The sequence below is a fragment of the Oncorhynchus nerka genome, linkage group LG10, assembly GCF_034236695.1.
Source record: "Oncorhynchus nerka isolate Pitt River linkage group LG10, Oner_Uvic_2.0, whole genome shotgun sequence".
NCBI classification, from domain to species: Eukaryota; Metazoa; Chordata; class Actinopteri; order Salmoniformes; family Salmonidae; genus Oncorhynchus; species Oncorhynchus nerka.
Genome location: NC_088405.1, coordinates 21,999,076 through 22,019,666, shown reverse-complemented (window position 1 = coordinate 22,019,666; position 20,591 = coordinate 21,999,076). Strand labels below are relative to the sequence as shown.

Genomic DNA, 20,591 nt, shown 5'->3' with positions numbered 1-20,591 from the left:
GAAGAGCTAGTAACCACAACACCCTGCAAGCCACCCCTGCACTGCCACCGACGATGAGCGGCTAGCTGCACAGGTTTATGGGTATTGATGTGTTTATGGCTGAGGCATTCCCTCTCTCACGCTTTCTCGTTGGTCCAAAACATTGAAAACTACAACTACCAGTCAGCAATAGTGAAGCGCTGTCCAAGGTCTTGAAGACCTACAGATGAAAAATACATCGATTAGGTCTGAAAACAGAATGGCAGCAATAATTGAGTCAATTCATTTGAGTGAAATTTAATTAAATTGAATCATTAAAATTGTAGGCCCTAATAAAAATAAAGAAATTAGACCGAATAGGAACTGACTGAATCGAATAGCAACTGATAAATTGTTTTTTTTTTTGTGACAAGTTCGATGGTAGATGAAATTGGAGGGAGTTCAATCCCAAATAGGAAACTAAATGGGATATAATAATTTTGCCTGAATCATATTCATATTTTGATTTGTCAAATTTGAGACAGTTGAACCAAAGGGAGAGTCTTTAACTCACATGTGATACAGATGCATTCTAGAGCTGAATATCTCTTGTATCCATGAATCTCCAATCAGAACACCAGTACATTTTCTGTAAAGGGTGGAACAACCATAAACTCTTACTGATTATTAAGTCCCCCTTTGACTGATCCTCTGTACTCTAATATCCTTGCATACTTTCACATTTACATTTGAGTCATTTAGCAGATGTTTTTATCCAGAGTGACTTCGAGTGCATTCATCTTAAGAAAGCTAGGTGGGTGGGTGCATAGTACAATACTTATTCTGGATGGAAACTGGACTCTTGGAACTGATGTGTAGAACGTTCTCAAAGGCTAAATGCTAAGTAGAGCATGCCATTGCCAGCCCCTTGAACAGCACTGCAGGGTGACAGACTTCACTGGAGAGCCAGTGCAATCTACCATACCATTCAACTGGGCCTCCTGTAGGGCTCTCTGTGATTATGTTGCATGTGAGAGGAGTTGGCTGGCTGAGTTCATATTCTTCTAATCGTATTCACATAGACATTGGAAGAATCTCAAGCGTCCTCTCTCTTCGCCTCCTTATCAACACTCTTTGGAGGAGAAGGTCAGAGGGGAGGGACCTCTGGCTCTCACATCCAATGGATTTTGAAATGGAGGCGAGGAGAGAGGATGCGTGAGTATTCAGTTGAGATTCTCCCCTTGAATGACAACTCACATGGGACCCTAGCAGCCTACCTATTTCTCACCATAACAACTGCTTGGGGTTTGAATCACTGCTCCATCCCTGCCAAGCCTGTTGCCAGATAGCCAACTCCTCTGACATGTGCTGCCATCAAACCTGGGTTCAAATAATATTTTGGGTATTTCAATTACTTTCAGAGACATTTGAAAGTGAGTATTTAGATAAGTAGGTGAATATTGGAATGTATATGGAAATAGTAAAACACTCGGCAAGGAGGCCTACACTCTGACTCAAATACATTCCTGTGCATTTAACCAAGGTACAGTTGAAGTCGGATGTTTACATACACCTTAGCCAAAGACATTTAAACTCAGTTTTTCACAATTCCTGACATTTAATCCTAGTAAAAATTCCATGTTTTAGGACAGTTAGGATCACCACTTTATTTTGAGAATGTGAAATGTCAGCAGAGAAAATTATTTCTTTCAGCTTTGATTTCTTTCATCACATTCCCAGTGGGTCAGAAGTTTAAATACACTCAATTATTATTTCAAATCAAATTCAAATCAAATGTATTTATATAGCCCTACGTACATCAGCTGATATCTCAAAGTGCTGTACAGAAACCCAGCCTAAAACCCCAAACTGCAAGCAATGCAGGTGTAGAAGCACGGTGGCTAGGAAAAACTCCCTAGAAAGCCCAAAACCTAGGAAGAAACCTAGAGAGGAACCAGGCTATGTGGGGTGGCCAGTCCTCTTCTGGCTGTGCCGGGTGGAGATTATAACAGAACATGGCCAAGATGTTCAAATGTTCATAAATTACCAGCATGGTCGAATAATAATAAGGCAGAACAGTTGAAACTGGAGCAGCAGCACAGTCAGGTGGAAGTTGAAACTGGAGCAGCAGCATGGCCAGGTGGACTGGGGACAGCAAGGAGTCATCATGTCAGGTAGTCCTGGGACATGGTCCTAGGGCTCAGGTCAGTTGAAACTGGAACAGCAGCATGGCCAGGTGGACTGGGGACAGCAAGGAGTCATCATGTCAGGTAGTCCTGGGGCATGGTCCTAGGGCTCAGGTCCTCCGAGAGAGAGAAAGAAAGAAAGAAGGAGAGAATTAGAGAATGCACACTTAGATTCACACAGGACACCGAATAGGACAGGAGAAGTACTCCAGATATAACAAACTGACCCCAGCCCCCCGACACATAAACTACTGCAGCATAAATACTGGAGGCTGAGACAGGAGGGGTCAGGAGACACTGTGGCCCCATCCGAGGACACCCCCGGACAGGGCCAAACAGGAAGGATATAACCCCACCCACTTTGCCAAAGCACAGCCCCCACACCACTGTACCTTGACTTTGTTGTCCTTAAGACGTTTTGCCAGAACTTTGGAAGTATGCTTGGGGTCATTGTCCATTTGGAAGACCCATTTGCGACCAAGATTTAACTTCCTGAATGATGTCTTGAGATGTTGCTTCAATATATCCACATAATTTTCCGCCTCATGATGCCATCTATTTTGTGAAGTGCACCAGTCCCTCCTGCAACAAAGCACCTCCACAACATGATGCTGCCACCCCCGTGCTTCACGGTTGGGATGGTGTTCTTTGGCTTGCAAGCCTCCCCCTTTTTCCTCCAAACACAACGATGGTCATTATAGCCAAACAGTTCTATATTTGTTTCATCAGACCAGAGGACATTTCTCCAAAAAGTACGATCTTTGTCCCCATGTGCAGTTGCAAACTGTAGTCTGGCTTTGTATGGCGGTTTTGGAGCAGTGGCTTCTTCCTTGCTGAGCGGCCTTTCAGGTTATGTCGATATAGGACTCCTTTTACTGTGGATATAGATACTTTTGTACCTGTTTCCGCCAGCATCTTCACAAGGTCCTTTGCTGTTGTTCTGGGATTGATTTGCACTTTTCACACCAAAGTACGTTCATCTCTCCTTCCTGAGCGGTATGACGGCTGCGTGGTCCCATGGTGTTCATACTTACGTACTATTGTTTGTACAGATGAACGTGGTACCTTCAGGCATTTGGAAATTGCTCCCAATGATGAATCAGACTTATGGAGGTCTAGAATTCTGAGGTCTTAGCTGATTTCTTTAGATTTTCCCATGATGTCAAGCAAATAGGCACTGAGTTTGAAGGTAGGCCTTGAAATACATCCACAAGTACACCTCCAATTGACTCAAATGATGTCAATTAGCCTATCAGAAGCTTCTAAAGCCATGACATAATTTTCTGGAATATTCCAAGCTGTTTGAAGGCACAGTCAACTTAGTGTATGTAAACTTCCAACCCACTGGAGTTGTGATACAGTGAATTATAAGTGAAATAATCTGTCTGTAAACAACTGTTGGAAAAATTACTTGTGTCATGCACAAAGTAGATGTCGTAACCGACTTGCCAAAACTATAGTTTGTTAACAAGAAATTTGTGGAGTGGTTGAAAAACGACTTTTAATGACTCCAACATACAGTGGGGAGAACAAGTATTTGATAGCCTGCAAAATTGGCAGTGTTTCCTACTTACAAAGCATGTAGAGGTCTGTCATTTTTATCATAGGTACACTTCAACTGCGAGAGACGGAATGTAAAACAAAAATCCAGAAAATCACATTGTATGATTTTTAAGTAAATAATTTGCATTTTATTGCATGACATAAGTATTTGATACATCAGAAAAGCAGAACCTAATATTTGGTATAGAAACCTTTGTTTGCAATTACAGAGATCATACGTTTCCTGTAGTTCTTGACTAGGTTTGCACACACTGCAGCAGGGATTTTGGCCCACTCCTCCATACAGACCGTCTCCAGATCCTTCAGGTTTCGGGGTTGTTGCTGGGCAATACAGACTTTCAGCTCCCTCCAAAGATTTTCTATTGGGTTCAGGTCTGGAAACTGGCTAGGCCACTCCAGGACCTTGAGATGCTTCTTACGGAGCCACTCCTTAGTTGCCCTGGCTGTGTGTTTCGGGTCGTTGTCATGCTGGAAGACCCAGCCACGACCCATCTTCAATGCTCTTACTGAGGGAAGGAGGCTGTTGGCCAAGATCTCGCGATACAAGGCCCCATCCATCCTCCCCTCAATACGGTGCAGTCGTCCTGTCCCCTTTGCAGAACAGCATCCCCAAAGAATGATGTTTCCACCTCCATGCTTCACGGTTGGGATGGTGTTCTTGGGGTTGTACTCATCCTTCTTCTACCTCCAAACACTGCGAGTGGAGTTTAGACCAAAAAGCTCTATTTTTGTCTCATCAGACCACATGACCTCCCATTCCTCCTCTGGACCATCCAGATGGTCATTGGCAAACTTCAGACGGGCCTGGACATGCGCTGGCTTGAGCAGGGGGACCTTGCGTGCGCTGCAGGATTTTAATCCATGACGGTGTTGTGTGTTACTAATGGTTTTCTTTGAGACTGTGGTCCCAGCTCTCCTCAGGTCATTGGCCAGGTCCTGCCGTGTAGTTCTGGGCTGATCCCTCACCTTCCTCATGATCATTGATGCCCCACGAGGTGAGATCTTGCATGGAGCCCCAGACCGAGGGTGATTGACCGTCATCTTGAACTTCTTCCATTTTCTAATAATTGCGCCAACAGTTGTTGCCTTCTCACCAAACTGCTTGCCTATTGTCCTGTAGCCCATCCTAGCCTTGTGCAGGTCTACAATTTTATCCCTGATGTCCGTACACAGCTCTCTGGTCTTGGCCATTGTGGAGAGGTTGGAGTCTGTTTGATTGAGTGTTTGGACAGGTGTATTTTATACAGGTAACGAGTTCAAACAGGTGCAGTTAATACAGGTAATGAGCGGATAACAGGAGGGCTTCTTAAAGAAATACTAACAGGTCTGTGAGAGTCGGAATTCTTACTGGTTGGTAGGTGATCAAATACTTATGTCATGCAATAAAATGCAAATTAATTATTTAAAAATCATACAATGTGATTTTCTGGATTTTTGTTTTAGATTCCGTCTCTCACAGTTGAAGTGTACCTATGATAACAATTACAGACCTCTACATGCTTTGTAAGTAGGAAAACCTGCAAAATCCGCAGTGTATCAAATACTTGTTCTCCCCACTGTAAGTGTATGTAAAGTTCCGACTTCAACTGTACTTGAAAATAGTATTTGAAATAAGTATTTGAAAATACTTTCAAGTAGTAGGCTATTTATAAGAAATTATTTGAAAATACTTTCAAATACTTCCAATAGAAGTCATTGATTTAGGCCACATTATTTGAAAACACTAAAATACTCAGAAAATAAGTATTTAAATAACAAATACAGAAATACATTCATTTGAACCCAGGTCTGGTTGCCATGCACGCCATATATCATGGATGAGTGATAGAGGAGAATGAATGATAGAGAAGTTGGCTAAAGCAAAAACAGAACTGGCTTTCCTCAGACCATTGCTATGCTCCACCTAGCCTAACCATGGCAACATAATAAGCTGCTATGTCAATGCCAAGCCTAATCTAACTAAGACAACTGTTCATGTTGACATGGTGCTGGGAAGTAGTCAAATGTTACTTCGTTATAATACATCATCCCCTCCCTTAATCACCTAACCAGGGTATGCTGCTGGGTGAAAGTATGTAATAATAAGATATGTTCTGTGGTTTATTTCATGCACTGTGTACTGGATCCCCATGATCTTTTAGCAGAAGCTACTCTCCTGGGGTTCTAACCTCATACTCTTTGTGACTAGTAAAATTACAAATACTACTGATGCACAAAGTAATTGCGAGTCACTGCTTGAATTAATGCAGAGGAGAATTTGTTTCAAACTGTATTGATTTGTTGACCCCAGATATCTGGTTGTCAGGGTTGATAGAATAGAGCAGGGGCTCTCAAACGTTCTCATGAGAAATTGACCGTTCTTCTGTAACCCAAATGAAGAAGAAATAGTATGCGATTATAGATGTATTCTCATAACTCGTGACCCACCTCCCACATGTCCTGGGCCCACTTTGGGTCCCGGCCCATAGTTTAAGAAACCCTGGAATAAACCAATCTATTCTAATCAAAAATAGAAGTGCAAGATTTAAAAGTGTTGGTCCTGTTTCATAAGCTGAAATAAAAGATGCCAGAAATGTTCCATACGGACAAAAAACGTATTTCTCTAAAATGCGGTGCACAAATTTGTTTACATTCCTGTTAGTGAGCATTTCTACTTTGCCAATATAATACGTCCAATAGTTCCAATACACTGGTACTCTTGCGCCCTCTTGTGATAGAAATGTTGAAGGACCATTACTGCCCTTTCCCAATTAGAGAGACGGGGAGCATCGTCTGCCTCATAATCTCAATGAAATATATCCCACGCTCCTGTCCCCTCGGGTTGGCTGTTAGATTACTCAGAGGTGAGTACTCTGCGAAGGGGGTTACTTTGATAGCCAAATTACAACCTGTTAACACAGTCTTCTTTGTGGTCTCCTTCCTTTCATGGCCATTGGTATGAAATAACGTGGAAATTAAAAGCAACATGGTTAACCCATGGTCTGATCATTTTACAGCACAATTTTCATCATAGGGGATTCTACCTACAGCCCACCCTACAGTCTTGCAAGGTCAAACACGTTATTCTTACATTCGTTTGGAGGACAGGCTTCAATTTACCCAAATGAAGTGACAACCCTAATTGTTCGGCAGTGCTGATGTTTCTGGAGGGGCTGGAAGTGGTTAATTAAATTAACAGCAGGCCATCTGTAATCCCTATACTCCATGCCTTCTTACCCTCTAAACCATTTGATCAAACTGGTGCCCATAGTAGTCTTATGTCTCATATCAGAACAAATTAAAATAACATCTTTGTATTTTTCCATTGATAAATTGTTTAGCTTTCTGCTAACCTCTTTCCAAGGCACCAAGTGTCTGGGAATAAGATTAGTTATCTGAAGAAATGTTACTGGGGCTACAATATTTCCTTTCGGCCACTAGATGGTGCACAGGCAATTGTGAAAGGGAACCAAGAATCGAGTGACCCAACAATACTGAGTTACGGACAGTCAGAAAAATCTATATTGCCTAAATGAGGTGAAAGTGACGAGGACACAGGACTTTACATAACTTTCATTGCTTATCTGTTGTTTAAACAGAAATGTAATTACTCATTAACATGTTTTCACATAGTAACGTCTAATTGCTTAGTAAAAGCATTGAGCGTTTTTGTAATGAATAATAAGTGGTTTCACCTAATGAGGCATGTCATTAAAATGTATTAAATCGTATAGAAGCTGTAATGACAACAGGATTAGTTTCTGATTTGGGGTGAAGCTGTCATACTGAAAACAAAGAGAGATAGCATCTTAAAAGCAATTTAATGGTTTTGCACATATTTAACAGAGAGGGTAAAAGTCTACTGGTGCAGTTCCATCTACCTGTGACCTTGGTCCATATTAAACTACATACTTAGAGAACCTGCTATGGAAAACAAGCTTTCTCCCATCATGGCATTGTTGATTGTGCAATATGAAGAAATATTTCATTACAATAGGTACAGTGACAGAGAAATGCACACTATTTATCAAATAGCCAGAGATTTTTAGCAAAAATGATAATATGCAGTGCTATAGCCAACAAGCAACCATTTTCCCATGACAAGACTTATTCCAGTAAATGCTTCAGAATTCACTTTTCCACTTAACAATGCTTAAAGTGTTTATTGTATTGTACATACATTTTTATGCTCAATACATTTTAAACATACATAATGCAACTCAAATATGTAGGAAAACTAATTTAATGAAGGACAGAATAATGTTTTCATTAATCTGTGTTAATCTGTGTTCTAGTTCTTCATGGATATCCAACATTCTGACTGGTCTTAGCAATTTATTGAGCCGGACTAGTATATGATAACATTGTACAAAAAATCATGACAAACGTAAAGGAAAACTCCACCCAAAAACTATATTTTGGTATTTATTTCATTAGTCCACAGTTGATAAAGTCCCAAAATGTTTTGCATGTCAGCAGTCAAGTTTCAAGATATTGGCCTTTCAAGAAGCAAAGTTTCAATTGCCACATCATGATGATGTGTTTTGCATGAACATTATGATGTGGCAAGTGACACTTTGGCTGTGTTCCAAACAACTGGGAACTCGGAAATCTCCGACCTCAGACTTCAGTGCGTTTAAGACAACTGGGAAGTCAAAAAAAAGAAAACAACGTCATCCAGCCTCTTTCTAGAGTTCCGACCTGAAGATCACTGAAGTCATGATTTGACCTCATATTTTTCTGAGTTCCCAGTTGTCTTGAACGAACCATTTGCGTCTTGAAAGTCCAATATCTTGAAGGGATATGACAGAAATTTGCCACAGTGATGGAGAAAATTAACTCCTGTCTTTTCATCCAAATTAATGTGTTATACTACATTTTAGGGGATAAAATGAGACTACTTTGAAGCTTAATGGTTGTAGAGCTTATTATTAGTAAGTGAAATTAAACTGGTTTTTAATAGTTTGTTATAGACAAGTTATACACACAGTTCAAAGCACCACTGACTTTGCTTTTCAACTCAGAAGAATGTCATCTTTCAAAGATCGCCTCACAAAACTGAGGCCAGACCCTAGAAACGACATACTATTACAAAAAGAACAGGGAAAAAACAACCAAAGCAACAAGTGAAAAGCACGGGGATGAGAAAGCAGGAAAACAGAGATAAAATACAAAGAAATCTTAACTGGAAACCCTGTCTTGTTTTTCAGCGGTGAATTATGGATGGTTTACAATGTCAGCTGCCCAAAGCATCATGTCTACCTTAACATAATTTCTCATCTTTTTTTGTTTGTTCCTTATCTTAAAAAAAGAAAATGGCATACTGTATTTGACCTCTGAGCCCAGCTGTAGGATTGTTAGGCACAGAGTGTGGAGTTTTGGCTCTGAGCTTGCATGCTGGAGTCTGGTTTTAAGAGGAGCAGGGGAGATGAGAGGAATGGTATTGGGGGGCTGAGGGGGTCTATTTCTTTTTGCTGAAAAGGCTGAAGCGCTTTTCTTTGTCCTTCTCACGCTTGCCAGGGCTGGACTCAGTTGCCAGGGCGACGGAGGCGGGCAGGGTCTGGGCTCGGCTGGAGGTGGGGGTGCTATGGCTGCTGGGGGTCATCTCTGTCTTAGAGGACGCAGCGCTGGAAATGGCTTGCATCCACGAGTTCATCTCCTCCTGCGGCCCAGACAAGGATTTATCAGGACACACATCACAGATCATACCAATGCATCCACATTCAGACACCCAATGCATCCACATTCAGACACCCAATGCATCCACATTCAGACACCCAATGCATCCACATTCAGACACCCAATGCATCCACATTCAGACACCCAATGCATCCACATTCAGACACCCAATGCATCCACATTCAGACACCCAATACATCCACATTCAGACACCCAATACATCCACATTCAGACACCCAATACATCCACATTCAGACACCCAATACATCCACATTCAGACACCCAATACATCCACATGGAGACCAGGACTGAAGATAGTAAACAACGTTCACAGGAAGAACGTCACTCACATACACTGTACCAATTTATAGCTAAACAAACTTACATCCTCGTTGGCTTGGAAGAGATACTCATTGCCATCTGTAGCTCTGTAAAAGGAAAATAAAAACTTGAGTAAAGCATACTACTGGCTACAGTATGCAAGACCTCATCTTCTGATAATGCAAGACACAGAGGGAGCTATTCACTAAGTAGTGCTCACTTCAGTTTGAACACATGTTTCTTCTTCTTGTAGTCGAGGGCGACCTCACATGCAGCATCCTTCAGACTGATGGGGATCTGGTTGTGGTAAGGGATCCCCTGGCTGGCACTCTTATGGTCTTTGTAGAAGCCCATCTCCCGGTTGTTGATCACGCAATACACATTGTGCCAGGATCTGAAAGGCAAAAAGTTGTCAGTGCAGGCAAAATAATTTGTCAGGAATGTTCACTATATATACACAAAAGTATGTGGACATCCTTTAAAATGAGTGGATTCAGCTAGTTCAGCCACACCCTTGCAGACAAGTGTATAAAATCGAGCACACAGCCATGCAATCTCCATAGACAAACACAGGCAATAGAATGACCTTACTGAAGAGCTCAGTGACTTTCAACGTGGCACCGTCATTGGATGCCACCTTCCCAACAAGTCAGTTCGGCAAATTTATGCCCTGCTAGAGCTGCCCCGGTCAACTAAGGGCTGTTATTATGAAGTGGAAACGTCTAGGCGCAACAAAGACTCAGCCGCGAAGTGGTAGGCCACACAAGTTCATAGAATGGGAATGCCGAATGCTGAAGCACATAAGGCATAAAAATAATCTGTCCGCAGTTGCAACACTCACTAGCGACTTCCAAACTGCCTCGAAGCAACGTCAGCACAAGAACTGTTTGTCGGGAGCATCATAAAATGGGTTTCCATGGCCGAGCAGCTGCACACAAGCCTAAGTTCACCATGCACATAGTCAAGCGTCGGCTGGAGTGGTGTAAAGCTCACCGCCATTGGACTCTGGCGCAGTGGAAACGCGTTCTCTGGAGTGATGAATCAAGCTTCACTATCTGGCTGACAGATCTGTGTTTGGAGGATGCCAGGAGAACACTACCCGCCCAAATAGATAATGCCAACTAAAGTTCGGAGGAGGAATAATGATCTGGGGATGTTTTCATAGTTTCTTAGTTCCAGTGAAGGGAAATATTAACGCTACAGCATACAATGGCATTCTAGACGATTAAGCGCTTCCAACTTTGTGGCAACAGTTTGCGGAAGGACCTTTCCTGTTTGAGCATGACAATGGATTGTCAAGATCGGTGTGGAAGAACTTGAATGGCCTGCACAGAGCCCTAACCTCAACCCCATCGAACACCTTTGGGATGAACTGCGAGCCACACCTAAATCACCCAACCTCACAGATGCTCTTGTTGCTGAATGGAAGTAAGTCTCCGCAGCAATGTTCCAACATCTAGTTCAAAGCCTTCTCAGAAGAGTGGAGGCTGTTATAGTAGCAAAGGGGGGGACCAACTCCATATTAATGTCCATGATTTTGAAATGATGTTTGACGAGCAGGTGTCAACGTATATTACCTTTCAAAAGTTCGGGGTCACTTAAATGTCCCTGTTTTTGAAAGAAAATAACATCAAATTGATCAGAAATACAGTGTAGACATGGTTAATGTTGTAAATTACTATTGTAGCTGGAAACAGCTGATTTTTCTATGGAATATCAACATAGACGAGTTTCAGAAGAAGGGTTTTGTTTCTGGACATTTTGAGCCTGTAATCGAACCCACAATTGCTGATGCTCCAGATACTCAACTAGTCTAAAGGCCAGTTTTATTGCTTCTTTAGTCAGAGCAGTTTTCAGCTGTGCTAACATACTTTCAAAAGGGTTTTCTATTGATCAAGTAGCCTTTTAAATGTATAAACTTGGATTAGCTAACAATGTGCCGAGCCCGTACGGGAGTTGTAGCAATGAGACAAGATAGTAGCTACTAAAAAAAAAAATTGGATACCACGAAATTGGGGAGAAAAATATGTAAAAATTAAAAAATAAATAATATATCCACACAATATTCCTGCCTCACAATGCCATCTATTTTGTGAAGTGCAACAGTCCTTCCTGCAGCAAAGCACCCCCACAACATGATGCTGCCACCCCCATGCTTCACGGTTGGGATAGTGTTCTTCGGCTTGCAAGCCTGCCCCTTTCTCCTCCAAACATAACGATGGTCATTATGGCCATACAGTTCTATTTTTGTTTCATCAGACCAGAGGACATTTCTCCAAAAAGTACGATCTTTGTCCCCATGTGCAGTTGCAAACCGTATTCTGGCTTTTTATGGCGGTTTTGGAGCAGTGGCTTCTTCCTTGCTGAGCGGCCTTTTGGGTTATGTCGATAAAGGACTCGTTTTTACTGTGGATAGATACTTTTGTGCCCGTTTCCTCCTGAATCTGCACAAGGTCCTTTGCTGTTGTTCTGGGATTGATTTGCACTTTTCTCACCAAAGTACGTTCATCTCTAGGAGACAGAAGGCGTCTCCTTCCTGAGCGGTATGATGGCTGCATGGTCCCATGGTATTTATACTTGCATACTATTGTTTGTACAGATGGACGTGGCATCTTCAGGCGTTTGGGGGATGAACCAGACTTGTGGAGGTCTACAATTTTTTTCTTGGCTGATTTATTTAGATTTTCCCATGATGTCAAGCAAAGAGGCACTGAGTTTGAAGGTAGGCCTTGAAATACATCCACAGGTACAACTCCAATTGACTCAAATTATGTCAATTAGCCTATCAGAAGCTTCCTAAAGCCATAACATAATTTTCTGGAATTTTCCAAGCTGTTTAAAGGCACAGTCAACTTAGTGTATGTACACTTCTGACCCACTGGAATTGTGATGCAGTGAATTATAAGTCTGCCTGTAAACAAGTGGAAAAATGACTTGTGTCATGCACAAAGTAGATGTCCTAACTGACTTGCCAAAACTATAGTTTGTTAATAAGAAATTTGTGGAGTGGTTGAAAAACTAGTTTTAATGACTCCAACCTAAGTGTATGTAAACTTCCTACTTCAACTGTATCTGTGTGTACCTGCTGGATGCCTTCTTGTTGTGACCCTCCCACTCGTGTTTGCGGTGCAGGTAGCCTTCCATCTGGTTGGCTGGGTCTGAGTCCTGGGACTTGGGCGGGAGTGTGGCAGCCTGGCTGGGCTTGACCTTGCGTGCTTCACCGGGCGACCAGCCTGGGCTGGGCTCCTCCACCCCATTAACGATGTCACTTTCCTCTACGTTGTCCTGTCAGAAACAAGTATTAGAGAAGGCAGGGGCTAGACAACACACAGTGGAGCTGGAAGTCAGAGTTGGATAAAGCTTCATGCAGGATGAGAGGCAGTGTAGAAACATTCAGTATGTTCCCTTTGATTGCTATATGACAACATGGCTTTAAGACAAGTATAGTTAAGTTCAAAGCGGTATTCTCTACAACTATTGTACTGTAAATGAGAAATAAATATTTCATCACAATGAGTCTCCACATTTCCATTTGATGAGGAAAAATGTCTTCATAAAAGAGCCTTTGGATAGGTGTCTGTATAAACCAAAACAATGCCATTACACCAGCCTCAAACTGGCAATGTGGTGTGCCTATATTTCACAATTATAGCCCAGAGTCATCATAAGATGAATGACACACACAGAACCCCAGAGCTGAGTCACCTCTGAGTGACTGTGCTATCCTCACATGTCTCAATCTTTGTATCACCCAGTGTTGCGACTTTGTCTGTGTGTAACTTTTGTTCCCCAACCTCTGGCTATAATGCCCCTATGCGTTTCTGTGCTCCTTATAGGTCCACAGCTCCATATAGTTCCTCAGCTCTTAGAGTTCAGTGCCTGAGGTGAAACTCTAATCAAGTATTTAACTGCATCTCCGTCTGACTGTTTTCTCTAACCCGCTCACTGGATCTCTCCAACTTTCTCTGACATCAAGTGCCCTCTATTTGAGACTTTTACTCTAACCAGTCTCTCCAATGACTCAATCTGACTGATTCACAATGAACCTCTGCCTCAATCTTTTTTTACACTTTTTATTTAACCTTTATTTAACTAGGCAAGTCAGTTACAATGACGGCCTACCCTGGCCAAACCCGGACGATGCTGGGCCAATTGTGCGCCCCGCCCTGTGGAACTCCCAATCACAGTCGGATGTGATGCAGCCTGGATTCAAGCCAGGTACTACAGTGACACCTCTTGCACTGAGATGCAGTCTCAGACCACTGCGCCACTCGGGAGCCCAAATCTGACTAGAAGAACAGCCGTCTGATATGAGGTTACACTAACAGTTTTCGATTCACTCTCACCTGCAGTGACTCACTGTTTGACAAACTCAAATGCCGATAATCTAAGCTTGGTTAGAGGGATAAGCTTGCAAATGCAGTAAAAATCTGTAAGCCACCTCAGTCAACCTTTATATAGATTCTGAGAAAAGCTGAGCCACTACTGATCTAGAAGAGCGTTGGATTATGGGATTGATTATAGTGGGACCGGGGTCCAGCTGAGACAGCAAGAGAGAGCATTTCAAAGACATGCACAGATCAGAGGTTAAGACATGCCCACCACATTGCCACGCCCACACAAAACACTGTTGAATAAAGAGATAGAAAGGGAGTGAAAAGGAGGGAAAGACCAAACCAAAATCCCAAACAATTAGCACATTGTTTGAACTCATTATTGACATTTGTTTCATTATTGTGAAGTGAAGGGAAAGGCAAAATTGGCCAGTTAAAATATTATTTCACAACACACCCACTCCAACTCATTACCCATTACTGAGCTCTTCAAGGCTGGACCAATCATGGATACTTTTACTGAGAGCTTGCCAGGCGATGGACAAATCCTTGATGCTTATACAGAGATCCTGCCATTGGCTGGACCAACACTGGAGTTGGACTGCATCGCTGCCAGGTTTTGCAGTCTTCGATTGGTGCAACATGGGAGTGATATCTGTCATCACCTCTTTGTTAAATGTTCAGGGTAAAAGCTAAAATAGGTTTTTCGCTTGGGCTGACACTCATATCGGGAATTATATTAATGGTCACATCTGCACCCAAATTCTTTCTCAAATATGTTCTCCAAACCGATAATAATCCAGCTAGACTGATCACCTCTACATAAATACTCTCAGATCAACTTTGATTGAATTGGAGGATAATTTTGATAGTAGTAACTGTAGTTACCTTAGAAATTACGCTTATGCAGAACTATACACAATAACCTTTGAGCAATTCTAACATTGACCTTCCCAGTTTGGATGGGTGCCTTTTTACACCGAAATAAAATACTGTAGATTTAATGTCAGACGTCCACTGGATAAATGATATCTACATGACAATGAAATTAAAAATGGAATGAAAAAGTATTGCACATGAATGTGTATAAAACAACCCTGGGACGAAACCATAGAATATACAACAATAACAGTTGTCACTGAAAGTGGAAGGTGATTAACAACAATGACGACATGCAAAACAATATACCAACATAAGACATGAGGACAAAAACACGGTACACGGACAACAAACAGAACAAACATGGTAAGTGATTGACTACCAAGGTTTTATTGGGGAAAGTGTGTTAGTGTGGTGTGTGCAAGGAAGAAATGATTCAAGGGTGGACCAACACAAACACAACCAGGGAGGAAATGAAGATCCGATACACAGAGCTATAGTAACATGAAAAGTGACATGAGAACATGAAAGCAGGTACCATAGATCTATTGAGGACCAATGAATGACTGATAGGAATGGGTGCATACCCCTCTACACACACGAACACATTCACTACCACTGGAACAAACCTAAAAACAGAATTACCACAGTGAAGTGATACGAATATCCCTTCCACATAGTGAAGTGAATCATACATAGTGAAATGGTATTTGAGATGGTACTGTATGATGGCGTTATGACATCATGTATGGGTGGTCTGGACGAGGGTGAAGATGTGAAATGGATGGACATCTGGGAAAGATACAGTAGCTACTCACTACTTTTGATTTCTTGAATTTTATTTAACCTTTTTTTATTCAGGTAAGTCACTGAGATAAATCTATTTTGCAAGAGACCTGGTTGACTTGATCTGGTGCAACTTGACACCTGAGAAGACTAAAGAATATGATTGAATGGCATTACTGAGTTACCGATTTAAGTCGTGCACTTTGTCTGTCAGTTATTCAGGTTCCACATGGTAAGTTTGTAAATAACAACATACATAAACAGTATTATCATCAGGGATGGAGACAGGAGGAGAGGAGTGTCGAGCTGAGGGGGAAGAGAGAAAGGAGGGAGGGGGGAAAGGAAAGAGGAAATAAGGAAAAGACACAAATAGAAATCTACACAGTGAGTGGGTGGGGGGTCCTTTTTCATTCCCCCACACATAGAAATCTACACAGTGAGTGGGTGGGGGGTCCTTTTTCATTCCCCCACACATAGAAATCTACACAGTGAGTGGGTGGGGGGTCCTTTTTCATTCCCCCACACATAGAAATCTACACAGTGAGTGGGTGGGGGGTCCTTTTTCATTCCCCACACATAGAAATCTACACAGTGAGTGGGTGGGGCGGTCCTTTTTCATTCCCCATTCCCCCACACATAGAAATCTACACAGTGAGTGGGTGGGGGGGGTCCTTTTTCATTCCCCCATACATAGAAAGCTACACAGTGAGTGTGTGTGGGGGGGGTCCTTTTTCATTCCCCCACACATACACACGGTTGGGTAGGTTACTTTATAAATGTATTCCGTTACTTGTTACCTGTCCAAAATTGTAATCAGTAAAGTAACTTTTGGATTACCCAATCTATTATCTGATTACATTCAGTTACTTTTAGATTACTTTCCCTAAGAGGCATTTGAAGAAGACAAAATGTATGTTACCAATTGAACCACATCTATTGCAGGATAAATCAATGTTAAAGTTTACATAGCTGGCCATATATGGATGTTAAATTTTACTCTATGGGTTGGTTATGTAGGCTTCTTCTAACCCATTGCTTTCTACTACATATAATAATACCATTAAATTACATCTTTACATAAAAAATCTAAATCTACCAGAATTCCAGTCATTCCAATAAATGTTAAACCCTTTCATCTTCAAGAATAGGACTTGGAAATATAGATTAGCCAAATTATTTTACCTGAGCATAACCCAAAACTAAGGACTTATTAGCCAGCCCTACTCTGTTGTTTAGGATTTTGCTGTCATGGACTGAGTTGAAAAATAAGTGCTGCGCTAATGGAATGGCATGCTTTGAGGGCTAATGAAGTGCTATTTACATGTGAAAAATGAATGCCATGTGGTGCATTTGCTATACGCCTATTGTTTAACTTTTTGTTGGTGACACTTTGATATCTTATCTTGATAATATGCAGCTGTTTAAAGGGCAAATCCACAGATGAAACATTAACAAAACATTTGCCCCGCCTCTGTTTTGGTAAAAAGCTGAGGGATGGGCCTGGAGAAATGTAACACTCTCAGATTAATAGACAGAGCTATGAATACAAGGTCTGACCATCCATGATATCAAAATGATTGTTTCAACCATGCTATAAGGCTATACAGTGTTTGTTTACATTCACATGTCTACAAACATCGAGAAAAACAAGCTTATATTTTGGGTTCTGATGTGGTACGACAGTTGAACTATGCTCATGAGTCATTTCGAAGTTATATTCTAGATAGATATAATTCCAAAAATGGATGTAGCAACTACAGATTGCCCCTTTAAGTCTATCAAAAGTGAGTGAGTTGGAACATGTGTCCTTTAGGCCTATGGATACATTTTTTTTTTTAAATTGCAGCATGAATTAGATTGAGCAATAAAAGCCCCACTTTATTCCATAGGCTGGGATCCGCACTGTGCAGCTGTTGAGCGAGAGCACATTTTTCACTGGCTTCAAAAACAATGATTTATAGGCAGCTTAAACTTCTTAAATTCAACCATTATTGGGTTCAAATACACATTTAGATTTGTGAAGAGCCATCCACAAGCACAATCCGTAAGGCGCAAATAGCTAAATGACAGAGTAGCAGTGTGATTCACATCAATGCGCTATAAGATATCAATAATAAGTGATATCCGTATCACCGTAGACGACACCACTGCTGTCATCCTTAACGCCAAGCGTTTATTCAAGTTGGATGATCTTTGGATGCCGACAGCAGTCGTACCGTACCATTGGAAGACACAGCTTGGACTGTGGCCTACAAAAGCCTGTTCCCGCGATCCATCAAACCCATTTGGTGTGTCATCCTAGTGGTATCTGACTTGTGGTCAGACTCACTCAGGTGGAACAAACTTCAACGTGCGCCTTTTTTCAATGCTGATTTGAACGTCATTGAGAAACAGAAGAGTCAAAGATTTTTTTCCGCAAACTTCCTACTGAATTTAAAAGTAATCCTTGAAGTAATCATCTAGTTTTTCAAAAGTATCTGTAATCTGATTACAATATTTTTGCTAGTAACGTAACGGATTAGAGTTACCCGTGTAAAAAAAAATCCCTACAATGTAATTCGTTACTCCCCAACCACACACACACACACACGCCCATTCATACGCACACTCACTGTGATTCTAGAATACGTAGTGCTTGTGTCCCATTATGCTTCACTTTCTATCAACCAATAAATAATTTCAATCCACTAGGATTAAAATGTAATAATGTATTAATTTATTGTTTTGATCCTTTGCTCAATCTCAGTCTCTGCTTTTGAAATAGGGTTGACTAACTCAACTTCTGGTCCTCTACCATCCAAATTGGTTTCATATCTTATTTCCACCTTCCCATGTAATCTTTGCTCTGCTTACATCTGATCAGCTAATAGTCCAGTATGTAGCTGCAGCTACCATCTATCAGCTACCGCAGCTACCATCTACCAGCTACCGCAGCTACCATCTATCAGCTACCATCTATCAGCTACCGCAGCTACCATCTATCAGCTACCGCAGCTACCATCTATCAGCTACCGCAGCTACCATCTATCAGCTACCGCAGCTACCATCTATCAGCTACCGCAGCTACCATCTATCAGCTACCGCAGCGCAGGTCCAGCACTAAGCAGTCCTCAGTAGTGTTTGATCTATCAATAAAAGGCACCAGTCGGTTTGAAGCAATATGAAGGTATAAAAGATTAAAGCACTAATAACTAACCTATTAAGCAAAACAACTCTGATCTAATTATCCATGTTCAGTCCAGCAACATCCGCTGTGATGAGATTAGAATAAGATTAGGTGAATAAAAAAACGGCAACACAGGAAACTGCAATCAGCAAAGGTAATTTGCATTAAAACGCATTACGCAAATAAAAGAAAAAGGAATACTCAAGGTAGGATAAGGTATAGTGTTTTGTAACAGACATAGGATAAGGTATAGTGTTTTGTAACAGACATAGGATAAGGTATAGTGTTTTGTAACAGACATAGGATAAGGTATAGTGTTTTGTAACAGACATAGGATAAGGTATAGTGTTTTGTAACAGACATAGGATAAGGTATAGTGTTTTGTAACGGACATAGGATAAGGTATAGTGTTTTGTAACGGACATAGGATAAGGTATAGTGTTTTGTAACGGACATAGGATAAGGTATAGTGTTTTGTAACAGACATAGGATAAGGTATAGTGTTTTGTAACGGACATAGGATAAGGTATAGTGTTTTTTTGTAACGGACATAGGATAAGGTATAGTGTTTTGTTTTGTAACGGACATAGGATAACGGACATAGGATAAGGTATAGTGTTTTGTAACGGACATAGGATAAGGTATAGTGTTTTGTAACAGACATAGGATAAGGTATAGTGTTTTGTAACAGACATAGGATAAGGTATAGTGTTTTGTAACAGACATAGGATAAGTATAGTGTTTTTTAACGGACATAGGATAAGGTATAGTGTTTTTTAATGGACATAGGATAAGTATAGTGTTTTTTAATGGACATAGGATAAGGCTAAATGGTAAATGAGGAATAAGTGTGACTAATTGTCTTAATCACTGGTGGGGGGGGTGGGGGGTGTACAGTCCTCCCTTGGGTGGGGGGCAGGGGGTGTTGGGGTCACGGTCCGACCCACCCGCCATTCTTGCCCCCAGTCCCAGTCCTGCGGGTCTGAAAGCTGGTGTACTTTTGGTAGGCTGGGGAGCGGTAACTAACCCGAGGGGAGTCCTGGTCCGATGGCAGTCCGTTCTGAGACACCTGCTCACCCTCCCTGTAGGGACGACACAGAGACAACAGTCAGTGCAGTATAAACACACTGGGACATTCATAACACACAGACAGACAGTCCCAAATGCTGTATCTAGCTACTCTTCCTGGGGTCCACACAAAACATGACAAGTAACAAAACACTGTTTGGCTGTCCTTGTTGATCAGTCTATCAAATGTAAAACACAACCATATACAAACAAAACTACTAAAGAATAACGTGTGTAGATTGTGTGTGTTCGAGTGTGATAGCGTGTGTGTCTGCGTGTGTCATTTCACAGTCCTTATTATGCCATGAGATATTGTTTTATACATTTCTTGAAGGTCATTTGGCTGTTTGCTTGAGTAATTGGAGATGGGAGTTCCATGTGATTACGGCTCTGTGTAATAGTGTGCAAAATACAGGACAAACACAAGACCAGAATAGAGCGTGTCTGTTGAGTGTAAACACGGACACAGAACAGACGCACTAAATAAGTCATGACAGACAGACCAAACATTTTAGTGTGGTGCTCCAGGCTTTTCTCTCACCTCTGCTGTGGCGATGCATCGTCCGCCTGGGTCTCTGCAGGTGGCGGATTCCTCTTCCTCTCTTCCTCCTCTTGCTGTCTTCTCACTTCCAGTAATTCCATCTGCATCGCAAACCGACACACAAATCATTA

At 41.6% G+C, this 20,591-nt stretch overlaps 1 protein-coding gene across 3 annotated transcripts in view; it reads right to left on the bottom strand.

Annotated features, from left to right (window-relative positions):
• Nucleotides 1-7,488: 7,488 nt before the first annotated feature.
• The window catches only part of LOC115135013 (spectrin beta chain, non-erythrocytic 1-like), a 123,513-nt gene continuing 110,410 nt past the window's right edge, over nt 7,489-20,591 (bottom strand). For 2 of the 3 annotated variants that reach the window (XM_029669183.2, XM_029669182.2), the window contains 6 exons: nt 20,461-20,561; nt 19,879-19,933; nt 12,769-12,971; nt 9,907-10,080; nt 9,751-9,793; nt 7,489-9,348 (listed from right to left, as the gene is read on the bottom strand). In XM_029669183.2, the coding sequence (XP_029525043.2) occupies nt 9,148-9,348; nt 9,751-9,793; nt 9,907-10,080; nt 12,769-12,971; nt 19,879-19,933; nt 20,461-20,561 (777 nt within the window). In that variant the 3' untranslated portion in view covers nt 7,489-9,147. Of the gene's footprint in view, nt 9,349-9,750; nt 9,794-9,906; nt 10,081-12,768; nt 12,972-15,270; nt 15,992-19,878; nt 19,934-20,460; nt 20,562-20,591 lie in introns of those variants that run through there. The other variant, XM_065023126.1, reaches the window with a different exon arrangement.